The 17925-nt window shown below is 45.0% G+C and overlaps 2 protein-coding genes across 6 annotated transcripts in view; both read right to left on the bottom strand.

Moving 5' to 3' along the window:
* The window catches only part of DCLRE1C (DNA cross-link repair 1C), a 31233-nt gene extending 18576 nt beyond the window's left edge, over positions 1-12657 (bottom strand). For all 5 annotated transcript variants that reach the window (XM_027593367.1, XM_027593369.1, XM_027593368.1 and 2 more), the window contains exons 1-4: positions 12496-12657; positions 9070-9121; positions 6594-6678; positions 1640-1699 (exon numbers count right to left, since the gene is read on the bottom strand). In XM_027593367.1, the coding sequence (XP_027449168.1) occupies positions 1640-1699; positions 6594-6678; positions 9070-9121; positions 12496-12604 (306 nt within the window). In that variant the 5' untranslated portion in view covers positions 12605-12657. The remainder of the gene's footprint in view (positions 1-1639; positions 1700-6593; positions 6679-9069; positions 9122-12495) is intronic.
* LOC113921914 (small nuclear ribonucleoprotein G-like) lies at positions 2640-3879 on the bottom strand. Its single transcript, XM_035729232.1, has one exon. It carries the CDS (start codon positions 3513-3515, stop codon positions 3285-3287), a length of 231 nt encoding a protein of 76 aa, XP_035585125.1. The 5' UTR covers positions 3516-3879; the 3' UTR covers positions 2640-3284.
* Positions 12658-17925: the final 5268 nt, after the last annotated feature.

Genomic DNA, 17925 nt, shown 5'->3' with positions numbered 1-17925 from the left:
GAAAACGGGCATCCACACGAAAACCCGGGCATGAATGTTCACAGCGGCACTGCTCCTTCTATCCAACAAGTAGAAACCACCAAAATGTCGATCAGCTGATGAGCGAACGAACAGGATGTGGTCTCTCCATACAACGGAATGTTATTCAGGCCAAGGCAAGAGATGAAATCCTGACATCATACCACAACATGGATAAACCGTGAAACCATTATGCAAAGTGAAAGAAGCGAGTCACAAAAGACCACATCAGTACGAAATGTCCAGGACAGGCAAATCCTACAGACTTAGAGTAGCGGTTGCCATGGGCTGGGGGAGGGAGAAGTAGGGAATGAATGCTAATGGGTACAGGGTTTCTTTTTGGGTGATGAAAATATTTGAAAAATGATTGTGGTGGTGAATACACAACTCTGTGAATATACTAAAAGCCACTGAACTGTACATTTTAAATGGGGTGAACTGTATGGTATATGAATGATATCTCAATAAAGCTATTATTAAACTAAAAAAAAAAAAAAAAAAAAGCCTGATGTCGTCTGGGCCCAGGTCACCATTCTACATGTACCGTCTGTCCTAGTAGGGCAGAGCTCTGGGCACACTCGCTCGCTACCGGTAAATGGCAATTCCTCCAGGAAGTCTAACGTCATTCATTCCGATGGCCCCCTTAGAGCAAGGGTCCTGTGGTTAGTGCTGGAGACACAATGCACGGAGCCACAGTGCATGAGAATAAACAAAGGACCAGCGTGGGATGGCCAGACTCTGGTCAACAGGAGCTGCCTGCTCTCTGGAGCCCTGTTTTGACAACGCCTTTCACCAACATAAGGCAGCGAGGCAATCAGAAGAGCCTGGCGTTCGCTAACTGAGGCCAGGACAGCGTTTAGGGACCTTCAGGCTATCCTTTTTAACCCGCCCTCAACTGGCCCTGCCGTCCTCCCTTGGTGACCAATTCGATGAGGTCGACTTCACACACCTGATCTTCTCCAGAGAGGAGATGTGAAAAGTCAGCCTGATCCTGGTTAGACAACAGACACCCTTCAGAGTTCAACGTGTCGACCAAGCAGGTTATAACCAGGCCATGGAATGAATATTAACTAGATTTACCATAAAATAGGAAAATACTTCCTGGCCCTAGGAAAAATTTGAGGTAAAAAAAATAAATAAATAAACGGTAGGTCCATAATCTTGATTATTAAACCAATACATTCACAACAGAAAAGTACCTGCTTCTAAATTGAAGGACAAAAAATATATTGGATCCACTTGGACACTGTTTCTTAAGTAAGAAATAATTCAGAAAAAAAGAAAATCACAAATACATATATTTGCTACAAAAGCACTAAGCACCATATTATATCCTGAATATTATAATAAACATAATAAACATGACAATGACATTATGTAATAATATCAACACTTGGAGTTCTCATCATTAGCAGGTAATACACTAAAAAGGAGCAATTCACACAGAAGTCTACCTTGTAGACTACTATGTAGAAAAGAAATACAACACAAATATTTTTTTTTCCCTACAAACGCACCCAATTACTGTAACTTTCATTTATGTTAAGATGAGCATTCAAAATCACAGAGAAAAACAATCATATTATTAAATAATTTTTAAAAAATTAATAGTTTTACTTACCTCGCCTGATGCTTCATCGACTAAAGATATCTGAGTAGGAGTTTCAATTTCAATGGATATCTATTAAAATAAGAGATCATATGTACATCATACCAAGTGTTTTCAGTTTTTCATGTATTTACATACCTTTGCCATCTCAAACACAAAAAAGGGACTTAGAAGAAGTTACTAAGACTCTTTGTGTAACAATTTCTGATTTTGCGATACTAAACGTTTTAGCAGCTTAAAGACTTGATAGAGCTAAAGGAGTGCCTCTCCTGTGGCTGACGTGGCAAAGTGGATTAAATGCCTCCTAAACTTGCATATCCTTTGACACAGCAATTCTATTTCCATGAATTCAATTTTTCTCCCTTCACCTCCCCATCCCTGTCCTCCCACTGCCCTCTCCCCTCTGAACTTGAGTCTCAGTAACACACGTGGCCATGTGCTCTGCATGCTTAGGTTTCGCGCTGCAGAATGCAGCCTGGATCCATCCACAAGGTGCTGGCCTAATTCACAGATTTGGGCTGCGGCAGAGGGCTCCAAGGTGGCCTGGCCCACTTTACTACGACAGCAACTCGCATAAGAGGCATTCAGTAAGTAGCTGATGAATAAATTAACGTAATTGTTCATCTTTTCAGTCCACTGATATCCTAAAACTTACAGTGACTGAGATTTGGGTGTTAAAAATATCCTTGCATTCCGGGGGTGCCTGGGTGGCTCAGTTGGTTAAGCGTCTGCCTTCGGCTCAGGTCCCAAGTCCAGCTCCCTGCTCACTGGGGGTCTGCTTCTCTCCCCCGCTCATGCTCTCTCTCTCAAATAAATAAAATCTTTAAAAAAAAATATCCTTGGGCGCCTGGGTGGCTCAGTCTTTAAGCATCTGCCTTCGGCTCAGGTCATGATCGCAGGGTCCTGGGGATCGAGCCCCGCATCAGGCTCCCTGCTCGGCGGGAAGTCTGCTTCTCCCTCTCCCACTGCCCCTGCTTGTGTTCCCTCTCTCGCTGTGCCTCTCTCTGTCAAATAAATAAAATCTTAAAAAAAAAAAAAATCCTTGCATTCTGGAATAAACACATTGTATTCACAAAGCGCTTATTTATTACTGTGAGATTCAGTTAGCTGCCACCTTAATCAGGATGTTCACATGATCATACATGAAATGGCCTTTCTCCCCGTTGCACTATCATTATCAATTCTGCCAACAAGGCTGAGCAGCCTATCTCTTTACTATATCTCTCAAAAACTCATCCAGTATGGGGATTATTTGTCCTTTGAACATTTGGCAAAATGCACCTATAAAACCATCTGGACCTGGGGCTTTATTGAAGAAGAGATCTTTGTTGTTTTAATTTCTTCAATGTTTACTTATGCAAGTGTTCCACTTTTCTTGCCTCAATTTGATATTTTCCTACTTATCCAGATATTTATCCACTTTGGCTAAATTATCGAATATACGATCATTAATTTCCAATAAATGCACTGCTATTAACAGTTTTGTTTATCATTCTGTATTTTTATATGCATCTTTTTTCTGACTATTATAAAAGTTTAACAAAAAAGTTCAATATGAAAATGCACATGACCTGATTTTTATATTGTAGTAAAACAGGTAGTATGGAGAGGGGACATGTGGAAGCAGTTGATTTCTTCTGATGAACACACCCATTGTTTATACTTGTTCCAAGGTTTCTAACATGATGAGACTATTTCCTTGTATTACCACCATTCCAATATTGTTCTGTTGCCTACTAGTTGCCATCTCCACACATTCATCTATCACAAGATTCATAAACGGATTGAACATCCACAATATTCCTTGGACATGTCTGCCACCATTTAATTTCAATGATAATTTCCTGTCCATAAATTTTTTCAACTTGGGAGGGTGAGCTTTGCTCATGGTGTCTACCTGGTGAGCTCAAAGATGCCTCCAGACGGAATTCGTGGCATCCCTCACGCTCCCACAGTAGGCCCGGCATCTTCTTTTTCTAATCTTGGCAGAAATCTCTCTCTATTCCTCTAAAGACGAGCTTTTACTTTTGTTAATCTTCCCTTTTATTTTCTGTGGTAGTTGTCAGTCTCTGTATCACTAACTTGTCCTTCTACCTTTATTACTTCCTTCTTCCACATAACCTTGGATTTGCTTTGTTGCTCCTTCTCTCTTATTACTGAGTCAAAGACTCAATCCATGTAATTCTGGTCTTTGTTTTCGAAGAAATGTACTTAATGCTGTCAATTTCCCTTCACGTGCTAATTTAGCTGTGTCACACACATTTTGACGTGTCATGTTCTCACCGTCCATCAGTTCTAAGTATTGCATGTTTTTCTTTACAATTTCCTCTTTAACCTAATAGTTGCTTATTATATGCATTTAGTTCCTATATACGTAGATGATTTTAGCTCTCCTTTTGTGACTTCTAGCATCCATTGCATTGTACTCAGAGAAAAGATCACGAGGATTTCCTACTTCTTTTGTGCCACAGTGCATGGTGCATGGTCAATTGTTGTAAATGTTCCATGTATACCAAAGATCTTTTCCCTTTGGGTGCCTCGGATTGCTATCAGTTCACATTTATTAATCATGCCCTTCAAATCTATCTTATTTCCTGCCTCCTTCCTCTTTCAGTTTTTCTTTTTTTTTTTAAGATTGTATTTATTTATTTGACACAGAGAGAGAGAGCGCACAAGCAGGGGGAAAGGCAGGCAGAGGGAGAAGCAGACTCCCCAGTGAGCAGGGAGCCCGATGCGGGGCTCGATCCCAGGACCCTGGGATCATGACCTGAGCCAAAGGCAGACGCTCAACAACTGAGCCCGTCAGGCAGGCCCCTCTTTCAGTTTCTGAGAGTGGTGTGGAAAGTGCTCCAGCTACGACTGCTGAGCTGCCTAGTGTCCCTCAGACTGTGAGGTGGCCTTGTACCCCATCAACTTAGCTGAGCTGGAACTGTCCCACAAGTCCTTTCCACGTACACCTCCAGGTGGCGCTGGCCCCAAGAAACATCCGTGTGAGATCTGAAGGCCAAAGTGAACCAGCAGCTGTGTCGTAGCGCTCGGCCGGGCACCAGCAGTGCTGACAGCGCGTGTACGTGCCCCTGCTGGCTCAGCCCGCAGACAGGCAGGACCGCAGCAAGCCCACCTTCGGCTGCGTCTCCTCCTTCAGCTTCTCGAAGGCCTGGGCCAGGAGTGTGGAACTCAGTGGCAACGGGGGCGGGCTGCAGCACTAGCCAGGCTGGGAGGAGTGAGACACAGACAGCGGTCCCAGGTTGTCCTTGTGGGTTCCAGCCCATCTCTGCCCTTCTGGGCTTCGCTCTCAGCTCCGCTTGCCGCTGCTGGCCGGCGGGTCCACGGCAGCTTCGGGCCTGAGAGCAGGCCGTTACAGCCTCGATGACGGCTCACTCTGGGGAGCGGGGATGGACCCCAGCCCAGCCTGAATGTGCCACCCGTGCACCAACAGGGGGTGCAGGCACTGGATGCCCCACACTGGGGCACGTTCTGCAGAGAGAGCAGTGCCCCCGCTGGGAGGAAGTGGCTCTTCCAGCCCGACAGAGGGTGGCAGTGGCTGGTCCTGGTTTTTATTGTGGTTGTGGGGTGGGGTGCCTGGGCTTGCGTCGTTCAAACTTCAGGTCAGGGCCAAGGGAGGGGTAGGCTTTTTTTTTTTTTAAGATTTTTTTTATTTATTTGACAGAGAAAGAGAGAGAGAGAGAGAGAGCGCACAAGCAGGGAGGAAGGGCAGAGGGAGAGGGAGAACCAGGCTTCCTGCCGAGCAGGGAGCCCGATGCGGGACTCGATCCCAGGACCCTGGGATCATGACCTGGGCCGAAGGCAGACGCTCAACCAACTGAGCCACCCAGGCGCCCCAGGGCTTTTTTTGTTTTTGTTTTTGTTTTTTAATCAGCTTGCCCAAATGTGGGGCAGAAGTGGAAAGAGGAGGCGAGAGCTGAAAGCTGGTAGCAGGCAAACATCAAACAGACTCTGACACTTCCCAGACTTCTCTGCCAGTGCCCACGATGACCTAAGGTTTAACCCACAGGGTGCACCCTAACTGCACTCCCCCCGCAGTGGTTCTCTTTCTCTGATCAAGCACTTGGGGGATCAGTGAGGACTGCATCCAGTTTGAGGCTACTCTGTCAAGTGCATGTTAAGTTCCTATCTTCTGGATCCATTGTTCCTTCTGACAGTAAATAACATCCTCTTTGAAACAAGATCTCCTTTTGCCTTCAATTCTATTTTGTATGACATAAAAACTGCCACTCTGGCATTTTTAGCTTCTAATTGTTTAGTACATCTTTGCCTTTTTTTGTTTTTTATTTCCATTTCAACCTGCATTTATCCTTTTGTTTTATCTAAGTCTCTTGTAGACTAAGAGTGGTGGAACTTTTTTTTTTAACCTAAACTGAGAAAATTATATTTTGAGCCGGAGTTGAATTATAGCCATATTTATAGTAATTACTGTTATAATAGGACCTTTCCTGGCATCTTTACATTTTCCATATGCCATTCTTTTGTTTCTCCCCTTTACTATCTGCTTTCCATTGAACAGCTCCACTTTATTCTGTCAGATTCAAAGTTGTCCACTCTTTTCATTCCAGTTGTTATCCCTTTATCATAACCCATAAGATGTGTTCATTTTTCCTAAATTATGTCATGACCTAAATAAAAGGATTTGTCAATTGGGTTACACATTTTACACTTCAAAGTATTAAAATGCAACTTAGCAAGAGTTAATGAGATTAAACCAACAAAACCAAGACCCAAGATCAAACTGCTGAGGGACAAGAAAAACAACTCTGCAACAGTAAAATGTTGGCCTCTTCTACGCTGATGAATTTCAAAGACTAAACATCAACACTGTAACTAATGTGGATAAATGTAGCGTAGGAGGAACTGGGCTTTGAATAATTCCAATGCTTTGTTTAATCGACCTCGAAAAATATTTCCCCTTGAGAAAAAGAATTGGTGTCATTCAAAAAATAAAACTTACGATTCGTTTCTCCCAAAATTTGTACTTCGGGCTAGTTAACAACAACTCTTTAGTAACAGGTGAACAGTATAAGTAAACCTTCAAGCTGAAAGGAAGAAATTTAGAAAAGCTGTGTCAGTACAATCCACAGCGAGCCACTGGGTGACCAGAAAATACATTTCATCACGTATCAGTTATCTCAAATCATTCAGACACTGAGCTGGCTGACCAAGTGTTAGAGCAGTTCCCAACATGCCAGCACCTGTGACTAGCTAGGTCCCATCAAGACCACAAAGAGGGGGGCGTCTGGCTGGCTCAGTCGGTAGAGCATGCGACTCTGGTTCTTGGGGCTGTAACTTAAGAGCCCCACATTTGGTGCAGAGATTACTTAAAAATAAAAAACTTTTTTTTAAGATTTATTTATTTAGAGAGAGAGAGAAAGAAGAGGGGGAGAGCGCACGAGCAAGGAGGAGCAGAGGGAGAGCAGAGGATCCCAAGCAGACTCCCCACTGAGCACGGAGCCCACATAGGGCTCAATCCCACAACCCTGGGATCGTGACCCTGGGATCATGACCTGAGCTGAAATCAAGAGCCAGCCGCTTAACAGACTACGCCACCCAGGAGTACCCCCTTAAAAATAAAATCTTAAAAAAAAAAAAAAAAGAAAAGAAAGAATGCAAAAGGACAAAGGGGAAGAAGCAGATGAGAGAAAATACTGTGCCTCTGGCCTCCTCAAAAGGGTGTCCCCTATCACTCTTAAAGACACGTTTGCACATGATCAGGTATGTCTGGAAAGATACCACCAAATGAAGCTATCTCTCAAGAACGAAAGAAGTGGGGAACAGAAGACTTCTGGGTTTTACTTCATATAAACCTCTTCTGTTTTTCAGTCAGGAAAAATCAATTTCAGAATAAACTTTAAAAATTCAAAAGCAAAGTTCAGAGGTTAAGAATACAGTCTGTGGTGGACCGTATTTTCTAAAGATGGTCACACTAATACATACCCCAACCATCCATGCTCTGTTTACAAAACAGATATGGAAATCCGTCCATTGACAGAAGGGGTCTATTTTAACCTCCCCTTCAACCCATCTTTGTAACTGCCTTAGCCAACAGAACGTGATGAAGGCAGGCCGCAGGACTTTGGAGGCTATGTCTCCAGGGCAACATGGCTACCTGCTAGCTCTCCCTTGGGACATACACTTTCTAAGCCCCAAGTCTCCATTTCAGAAGTCTGGCTACCTTGAAGTCACCATGCTGAAGAGTTTTGTAGCGACAGAGATGCCCAAAAGCCCCAGGTGCCTGATTCGTCTCAGCCTTGGTGTCAAACACTGAATGAATGGGCCTCCAGATAATGGCAGCCCCCATAGGACACCCAGCCAGGCAGAAACCAGGGCCCCCCCCCCGACTGTGCCCTGTCAGCATTCCCGACCCACAGAAACTGAGAAAGAAAACACATGATTAGTGGATTTAAGTCACTAAGTTTTGGGGTGATTTGTTACGCAGTAACAGATAACTAATATACAGGCTCCAAAATCAGACAGACCTGGTTGAACTCCTGGTTCTGCCACTTACTGGCTGTGTGACCTTGGGCAACTAATTTAACCTCTCTGGTTCCTCAGTTTCCTCATCTGCAAAATAGAAATAATAACGGTATCTATTCAAAAAATTACCAAGAGGATCTAATGAGGATGTTTGCTCCGAGAAGACAGGGATTTTCATCTGTGTTGTCACTGTTATATCCTCACCGTCCAGGACAGTGCCTGACTCATCACCGGCACTCAAAGAAACTGTTTAATCAGTACATAGTGCCTGGCATATACCTAAGTACTCAATGAATATCAGCTACCATTTATCACGAACACAGACTAGTGACAGCACTTTGCAGAGAAGACTGACATCCACTGGGTCAGAAGTTAGAGAGTCAACAGGGCTCTTTCCAATACATAGCTTGAGATTTTGGAATGGACATTTAGGCAAAAGCGGGCTGTAGCAAAAGGATGCAGTCGTTTGGCTTAAAGATCCAAAAACATACGATTGTCTTCACAACAGAACTACGCGCGCGCGCGCGCACACACACACACACACAGAAATGAAAATGAACACACTACTGCTACACCCAACAGCATGATGAATCCTTTTACAATCAGAATGTTAAGTGAAAGAAAACAAACAGAAGGGTCTATTCGGTATTATTCTACTTATACAAAGTTCACAACCAGCCAAAGCTAAACCATGACGACAAAAGGTCAGGATACAGGTTGCCTCTGGGAGACAAGCGCTGACTGGGAAGGACGGGGATGGGGCTCTGTTCGGGGACACTGGTCCTATTCTATTTCTCTGTCTAGGTGGAAGCTTCAAAGATGTGCTCGCTTGTAAAAGTTCATCTGACTGTGTCCCGTTATGATGTATGTACTTTCCCGTGTGGAAGTCATAGCTCAATTAAAATGTTTACTTAAAAAACACACACACACAAATAAGTAGCAAAATCAATTACCTGCACTCCAACCTTCTTTTCAAGGTAGGGGCTCTTAATCCTTTCATATGATCTAAAAACAAAAGAATCAAAAATCATAAGCACATTTTTTTTAAAGATTGTATTTATTTATTTGACAGAGAGAGACACAGCGAGAGGAAACACAAGCAGGGGGAGTGGGAGAGGGAGAAGCAGGCTTCCCGCTGAGCAGGGAGCCCAATGTGGGGCTCGATCCCAGGACCCTGGGATCATGACCTGAGCCGAAGGCAGACGCTTAATGACTGGGCCACCCAGGCGCCCCAGGACTTTTTTTTTTTTTTTTTGGCGAGGATTCCTTAGGCCAAACAGTTGTCTGTTCTTTTCAAGCTTCCTTTTAAGAGAAAATATATGAGAGGTTCACTTTTTTTTTTAAGATTTGAGAGAGCGAGCATGCACGCTCATGTGGGAGCGGGGCAGGGGGTGGGATGGGGGCGGGAATCTTGAAGCCAACTCCCCACTGAGCAGGGAGTCCAACACGGGGCTGGATCCCATGACCCTGAGATCACGACCTGAGCCGAAATCAAGAGTCAGATGCTCAACCAACTGAGCCCCCAGGCACCCCAAGAGGTTCACTTTTATAAAAGAACTGATTCCTGTGGGCTATTGGCTCTTTCTTCTGCAGGTGACATGCATCTGAAAACAGGCCAGGAACCATGGAAAGCTGACCATCTCTGGTCATCATTTAAAAGGAGAACAATCCCCTCCATCTTACGACAGAGTCTAAATAGCTCTGAGTAGCCACAGAAGAATGAGCGACCAGATACTCATTTCAGAACTACTTCCAGCACTTTCCTTATGCTCTTCTTTCATTTTAATCCAACCATCCCTTGTGCCCCACTCTATGTGACCCATTCAGTTCCAGGCACTGGAACTCGTTCAGGCTTAGGCCAGCATAAGAAGAGTTTCATTCTCTTCTCAGCCTGCTCTGACTGCTGGGTTGAAAGTATTTCTATCCACACAGGCCCGCTTCTCAGCCCTGCAAATTAACAGATACAGAAACACGGCCTTTAAACATATGGTGCATTCTAATACATTCTGAATCTCCAGCATGGGTAGGACTAGATGGCAGTGACCACACCTTCTCAGTTTAGATGAATCAAACCAATCCTAATTATTTGAATTACCACCAACACACACACTTGCACGCGCGCCCTCAACTTACCCGTGGTAATCCTAACTTCAGAGAAAACAAGGCAGTCGCCACACCCCCCGCGGCAGACCCTGACCAGACATGTGCCTGCCCCCTCAGAGGGTAAATCTCCTGAGATCACTCCTGATCCAGGCTTGTAGGGCCTATGGGGGCATCCCTGGGCAGGGCTTCCGGTTGGGATTTCCAAAGAATTTGTGCCACGGCAAAAAAAAAAAAAGGCTAAATCAGGACTCGGCTCCATGCTCCCAAACTAAATCAGCAGGCAGCACTCTGTGGCTGCTTTAATCAAGACGGCCCAGGACCCCAGCCCCCTCCAAGACTGCCAGCCAAAAGAACGTGGGTCAGTTTACTTGGTGCTGCGAGGACTGCACCCAGAGTCTCCTTCCCAGGGCCTTTTTCCTTTTGCTGAACCAGATTAGGTCACTGTAAATTGTCCCCTAAAGGGGTCTTCTCCAACCCTGGGCCACTCTCTCAGGCCATGGGTCTCCTCTTGTCCTCCAGGCCTTACTGATGCTTAGCAGAGCCTGTCCTGAGCAGAGCCCAGGGTTCCAGATGGTCCATAAACAGGACTGAGTGGGCCATGGGATGAGATGTTCTATCAAAATGTGATGTTAATGCATTTATGTGATTTTTTTCTACCAAAAGAGTCCAGAGATCATGTCAGATATTCTGTATCAGTTGGTTCAGACTGACATAAAATACCACAGACAAGGTGGCTTAAACCACAAAATTTCTTACAGTTCTGGAGGCTAAATTCCAAGATCAAGGTGCCAGGGTTGGTTTCTGGTGAGACTTCTCCTCCTGGCTTGCAGATGGCCCTTCTTCAGTGTGTGTGGAGAGAGAAAAATCTCTATTCCTCTTTTTATAAGGCCATCAATCCTAACGAGTTAGGACCATGCCCTTATAAGCTCATTTAAATTTTGCCTCCTAAAAACCCAATCACCAAATACAGTCAATAGAGGGTTTTGAGCTTCGACATATAAATGGGGGGGGGGGGCACAATTCAGTCCACAAGTCCACAGCACATCAAAGAAATATGTTTCTCACAGGTTAAAAACTACCAGTAAGCAGTGTGGGAAATTTCTGAAAGCAGAAGTTGAGTTCTTGCCCTTGATGAGTTTATATTCTGGTTGAGTAAACACTCACATGTCATGAGAGAACAGGAACAGTTACTATAAACTGCTCAATAGGGAGTCAGTTTCTTGCTTAACTTAACAAACTAACGATCATGATTTCAGATTCCTTTAGACGGAATCCTTCTCCAAACTCACTACTTGTAAACATAAAGGGCAAGCCCCTACGCCACACTTCCAATCATGGCTAGCAAATTTTGAGTTCTGAAACTCCAGTGAGGCTCAAGACAAAAGGTAAAACAGAGGTAGCCTCGCCCAAGAGGAGATTCACAATGAAAAACATTCTGGAGACTAAGTAGAAAGACCCTCAAAGAGGCTCACAGTGCTATTTAGCAAATCGAGAGAGAAAGTCCAGATTTATCCTCATTAATGAGAGGAAATTCGTAGGTCACAGCAAAAAAGCAGAGGCATTTCCGAAAAGCAGGAACTTCGGCGTACCAGATGTTACGCATGGCCAACGGTTGCAAAATGAGTGCTCCTCCAGCTCTGGAGATTGGCTAGAACGTTTTAGAGACCCTCCGGCCTCAGCTGGAGCCTCTAGCCTCCAGGCCTTATCATCAGGGCCTAATCCCTAACTGTGCGCAGCTGCGAAATCTTAGTATTCTGGTTGCCTCACCTTCAACTAAACTTTAACACTGGATGTGGGCAGAACACCTAAAAGGAGGGGGAGCTTGCACTTCACAGAGCTTTCAGACAGGATGTTTGAGTGTGTGTGCATGCGCTTGCTTGATAATAAATGTTGGGGAGGTGGGGTAGGGTGGAATTTCATCTGAAACTTGCCTTCTTTAGAACATGGAAGCGAAGATGTGGAGGAAGAAATAAGTAATAATCCTCGCTGACCTCTGACTATTCGCAGCTAGGCGAGCTACCAAAAGAACCTTAAGTTACGCCTGGTCAAACTGGCCCGGATGGTTGCGCCAAGTTTCGGTTCCGTCCCGACGTACAGAAGAAATAAAGCTTCAGAGACGCTGAAGAGCCAGGCTGAGACAAGGTGCACCTGCTAGTCTCGGCCCCCGCCTCCCGAAGCCTGCTCGAGCCGCTCGAGCCCCCCGGGCGGCTTCCCCGCGGGGCCAGAACCCGCGCCGCCCGCGTCCCTGGGGCGGGCGGCGCGCCGCGTCCACTCACCCTTGTGGCAGTGGGACAGGAAGTAGGCGCGGGCTTTCAGGTTCTCCCTGTCGAAGCGGTCTATGGAGATGGTCGGGTACTCGGCCATCTGCCCCATGAAGGAACTCATAGCGCCGGCACAGCTCGGCCGACCGGTCCACACGCCGCCGGCGGAAGCTAAGGTCTTCCCTTCGCCCCGCCGCCACTTCCGGGAACCTGTCGCCCCCGCGCCATTGGCCCGCCGGGCGCAGCCACGTCCAATCAGAGGAGCCCTGCGGCTGCGGGGCGGTGCCGAGGAACGTCCGGCGAGAGTCCGCGGCCGGCGAACCTCGCGGTTAATTTGTCCGAACGGCGGGATGCTGGGTTGGGGCAGCCGGCTAGGATCTAGGATGTGGCGCGACGAGGGTGCCTCCTGCCGGCAACCTTGACTCAGCACGGGTGGCGTTCTGGTGCAGAGTGCCCGCGTCTGTGCAGGAACCACCTCGCGAAGGGAAACTGAACACCCGTAGCAGGTGCTCCACCCAAGAATGCAAAGAAGGGAAGGGGGACGCAAAGCTTTGCTTTGAAATCAGACTGCGTTCCACCTCCTGCTTGTCTACTGAGAGCTTGAAAGCCGAGCTCAGTTTCCCTTCTTTCCTTTTCTTCCCAGTTTCTACCTTAGGGAATAACCATGAGGATTGCATGAGAAAAAAATTGTGTGTGACTCATGGTAGATTCAATAACTGTTAGTTCCCGCTTCCATTTTTCATTCATTTATTTTAAAAGATTTTTATTTATTTATTTGACAGCGAGCACAAGCAGGGGGAACAGCAGGCAGAGGGAAAAAGCAGGCTCCCAGCCGGCTGAGCAAGAAGCCCGCTGTGGGACTGGATCCCAGGACCCGGGGATCATGACCTGCGCTGAAGGAAGACCCTTAACAGACTGAGCCACCCAGGTGTCCCTCACTGGAGGGTATTTATTGGACCCCTTCCCAGCAAGTCTCCTTAAACACCACAATATTAATAATCAGAAACAACTCAAACACTCTTGAGGTGTTGCTTTGCGCATACCATTATAATAAGCCTTGTAGTTATTACATAGATGACTAAGATGTGCCTTCAGGTAGGTTTTCAATCCATTTGGAGACAACACATCTGCAGAATATGGTAAACAAATGTTTCCACAAAGACACAAAATAATGTGGGGGGGAAAATCCAAGAACAATGACTTTCAAGTGGTGGAATCAAGAATCAGAGTGCCACCCTCACCGAACATCAGCATTTTCCTGCAGCCAGGGTACTCAGAATTCTATTCAAATACAGATTTCTCATAAGGTGAAGAAAAAGCAAGGGAGGAAGACGAGGCAGAGTGGGAGCGGTATAGACATCATAATCTTTAGAGCATTCTGCCAGTATACTATTGCCAACGGCTTTGATTTGGTATAAGATGGTTTGTCTTAGAATAAAGGAGGGCTAAGCTGTCTATACCCAACAACAAATTCTGCAGCGAGACTGGGATCTGGAGAATCTGGTGTGTCTACCTCTGACAAGATTTGGAACTCCTGGCAAGGCAGGTCAAGGTAATATTCATATGCTTATCCATCCACTTATTTATCCTCTCTTCTTTCCACAACGGATACAGTATGACAGAGTAAAGAGAAATAGGGTTAGGGATAAAAGATAGGTCAGAAAACGGCGAAGACGGGCAAGCACAGCCCACAGACGTGCACACGCTGTTGAAAGACGTGAGCCAGTTATCTGGCTTTTCTAGAGGAAGCCACAATCCCTTACTAGCCTTACGCATCCAAAAGACACAAATAGACCAGATTTTCAGGAGAAGTCAAATTTTCTGGATACTGAATCCCAAGAGAAATTCCTCCTGTGGCTGCTAATAAAGAAAACGGAAATGTAGTCAACAACATCAGCTACGATCTGCTTCCTCATCGCACACTTGGGAATCTTTCTGCAATTCTAAGCTCTTCGGACTTGCTAAGTCCCTGATGTGTTCAGTCTTAAAGGCACTGAAAACTGCTACCAAGTGTATGTTAAATACCAAAAAATTCGTTATTGAGGTAGGTATAAGTCTGTTGGGAAATCACTACAGGATATATTTTTCTTCACTTATAAACTGTTGTCAATCTAAATTATGTTATAAATTTACTATATTCTATGCTATTCCTTCAGAATAATGGACATAAAATGTCACATGAGGAAATATACAAGGAGATAACATATGTTTTTAAAAAGTGTATTGTTTGCACCACAGACTGGGTGACTTACACAACAGAAATTTAATTGTCTCGGAGTTCTGGAAGCTGGAAGTCTGAGATCATATTGTATAATTCCACTTATATAAAATTATGGAAAGTGTGGGGCGCCTGGGTGGCTCAGTCATTAAGAGTCTGCCTTCGGGTCAGGTCATGATCCCAGGGTCCTGGGATCGAGTCCCACATCGGGCTCCCTGCTCAGTGGGGAGTCTGCTTCTCCCTCTCCCACTCCCCCTGCTTGTGTTCCCTCTCTCACTGTGTCTCTCTCTGTCAAAGAAATAAATAAAAATTTAAAAAAAATTATGGAAAGTGGGAACTGATCCAAAGTGACAGAAAGCAAGTCAGTAGTTGGTTGGGGAAACAGGAAACAGGTTCATTAACTTGATTGTGGTGATGATTTCACAGGTATATGCATATGTCAAAACTTATCAAATTATAGGCTGTTGGGGCGGCTGGGTGGCTCAGCCATTAACTTTATGCCGTCGGCTCAGGTTATGATCCCAGGGTCCTGGGATCAAGCCCCACATCGGGCTCCCTGCTGGGCGGGAAGCCTGCTTCTCCCTCTCACACTCTCCCTGCTTGTGTTCCTGCTCTTGCTCTCTCTCTGTCAAATAAATAAATAAATAAAATCTTCAAAAAAAATTATAGGCTGTTAAGTATGTGCTAGTTATTGCATTTCAATTATCGCTCAATGGATTTGTTTTCAAAATGTTTGGAGAGGGTATGGGAGAATGTGGACAAAGTGAACAAGATTGGCAAGGATATCCCTTCTCTAGAGGAGTGAAGAAGACACTGCATGGCTAACTCACATAACAGAAGCTGGCTTTGAAAAATCAAAATGTATGTTTATTTTGCGTTAGTTTCATATACATCTCCATCACCAATATCTCTTCTTCACACCTCCTACCCTCAACCCTCTGATGGATTAAAGTGTTATTATTCAACTAAGACAAACTAAAGTCTACCCAAAGTCCCAGAAAACGGTAAGTGTTCAATACATATTAGCTTTTATTATTATTTACTGGGCATCCACTAAGTGCCAGACCCTGTGCTTGAACTCAGATATACATAAAGGAATCAGCCTTGGCACAAGACCTACAGTCTGGCAGAAGTAGAAACTCGTGCAAATAAATGCAAGATGTTTTACAGTGCTTTATTGGAAGCCTGCTCAGAATGCAGTGTGGAGACCAAGAAGAAGAGCTCAATTCTGCAAGGAGAAAGAAAAACTTAGCAGAGAAGGTAAACTCAAGTTCAGCTTCTGGGCCCAGGAACAGCTGCCGTCCCAGGAATGAGCTTTTATTCAGTCTGCACACTGCAAATAGTTCCTTTTAACCAAAGCACTGCGATCAAAAGGAATGAAATAATAGGGACTTACCAGGGGGAGTCAAGGCTAAACCAGCTAAGGGACCAGACCACGAGGGCCTTACACACCAAGCCAAATAGTTCAAACGTTAACTTGAGTGACAGCAAGAAGCCTGGGTGGTTTGAAACAAAAGAGTGACAAGTGAGATCAGAACAGTGTTTCTCAATGTGTGGGCCCTGGAAGAGCATCACTAACAGTATTTGGGAACCTGTTAGAAATGCAAAATCTCTCCTGCAGCCCAGACTTACTAAATCAGAACTCTCCAGCAATCTGTTTTAACACACTCTCCAGGGGACTCTGATTGATGCTTAAGTTTGCAAGCCCCTGGATTGAAGTTTGAAAGAGCACTTAGGCAGTTCTGAGGCAGGACGTCTGGATAGGAACCTGCCAGAATATTCAAAAAAATGTGATGGTGTGGATTCATTTATTCACTCAACAAATAGTCCCTGACCATCCACTATGTGCTGCACACTGTTCTAGACATTAAAGATACATCAGCGAGCAAAGCAGAGAAAAACCTATGTGGCAACGGAGTGTACATTCTAGTGGAAATCATGTCTATCATTTATACAGTTCTAGGTGCTCTCCTATATGGTTTCTATTTGTTATTTCATCCTCACAACTACCCCAACAGATAGGTACACTTTTTGTCTTTACAGTTAAGGAAAGTGAGGTTCAGTAATTTGCACGAAGTCATGTGACAACTAAGTAGTAGAAACCAGATCCAAATGCAAGGTCATGCTTTAGACGCGATGCTATACTGCTTCCTAGTGGCCATGGTGGTGAAAGATATTCATTCGAAATACATTGCTTTGGCACCTACTGTGTGCTAGGTACTGTTCTAGAAATTTGGTCAACAAAACCTGTCTTTATGGAAATTATGTTCTTGCAGAAGAGAAACAATAAAATTAAGAAGGAAGCTATTTAAGTAGTATAATAGGTGATGATAAGGGCTGTGGACAGAAAACACTAGAACGTAGTAAGGGGGATAGAGAGCATGATGCAGTAGCCAGAACAAAGGCCTCAATGTGGAAGCTGGGCCAGGAACAGCCAGGAGATCAGTGTGGCTGGAGCAGAGTGATCCAGGGCACCAGAGCAAGGGAAGAAGAATTGTATGCAACCCTTGTAAGGTTTTGTTGGTTTTTTACTCTGTAAGATGGGGAGCCATTGCAAGACTGTGAGCAGAGAAATGATACAGTCTAAGTTATGTTTTATTTTTTTTAAGATTTATTTATTTGAGAGAGAGAGAATGGGAGATAGCGCGAGAGGGAAGAGGGTCAGAGGGAGAAGCAGACTCCCCGCTAAGCAGGGAGCCCAATGTGGGACTCGATCCCGGGACTCCAGGATCATGACCTGAGCCGAAGGCAGTCGCCCAACCAACTGGGCCACCCAGGCGCCCCAGTCTAAATTATGTTTTAAACGGATTGCACAGATTGTTGTGTTGAGAATAGACTAGGGGGGAACCAGAGAGACCTGTTGGGGATTATTGCAATAACCAGAGTGGGGTAAAATGATGGTGGCTTGACCTCGCTGGGAACAGAAAAGCCAACAGTGACGGATAAGGAGGGCAAGACAAAGAGTGGACTCTAGGAGCCATTTACTGACGGGGGAAGATTGTGGAAGGGGCAGGCTGGGGAGGGGACGTTTGGAAGGGGGTTGTTTGAGACAACTAGGTGGATGTTGAATATAGGTTGCATATACAAGTCTGGAATTCAGAGAGAGATCTGAGCTGAGGAAATAAATTTGGGAGTTATAAGTAAATCGATAGTATTTTAAATATACGGATAAAGGTAATGATAGAGAAAGGTCATTTAAGTTATGGAGGTTGTTTATTGTAGGTTCA

Source organism: Zalophus californianus, chromosome 9, assembly GCF_009762305.2.
Source record: "Zalophus californianus isolate mZalCal1 chromosome 9, mZalCal1.pri.v2, whole genome shotgun sequence".
NCBI lineage: Eukaryota > Metazoa > Chordata > Mammalia > Carnivora > Otariidae > Zalophus > Zalophus californianus.
The sequence above is the reverse complement of the archived record's forward strand: the minus strand, read 5'-3'. Positions and strand labels throughout refer to the sequence as shown.

What these genes read in the sequence shown, in the direction of transcription:
- LOC113921914 (XM_035729232.1), bottom strand. Translation starts at nt 3,515, where the DNA reads ATGAGCAAAGCTCACCCTCCCAAGTTGAAAAAATTTATGGACAGGAAA.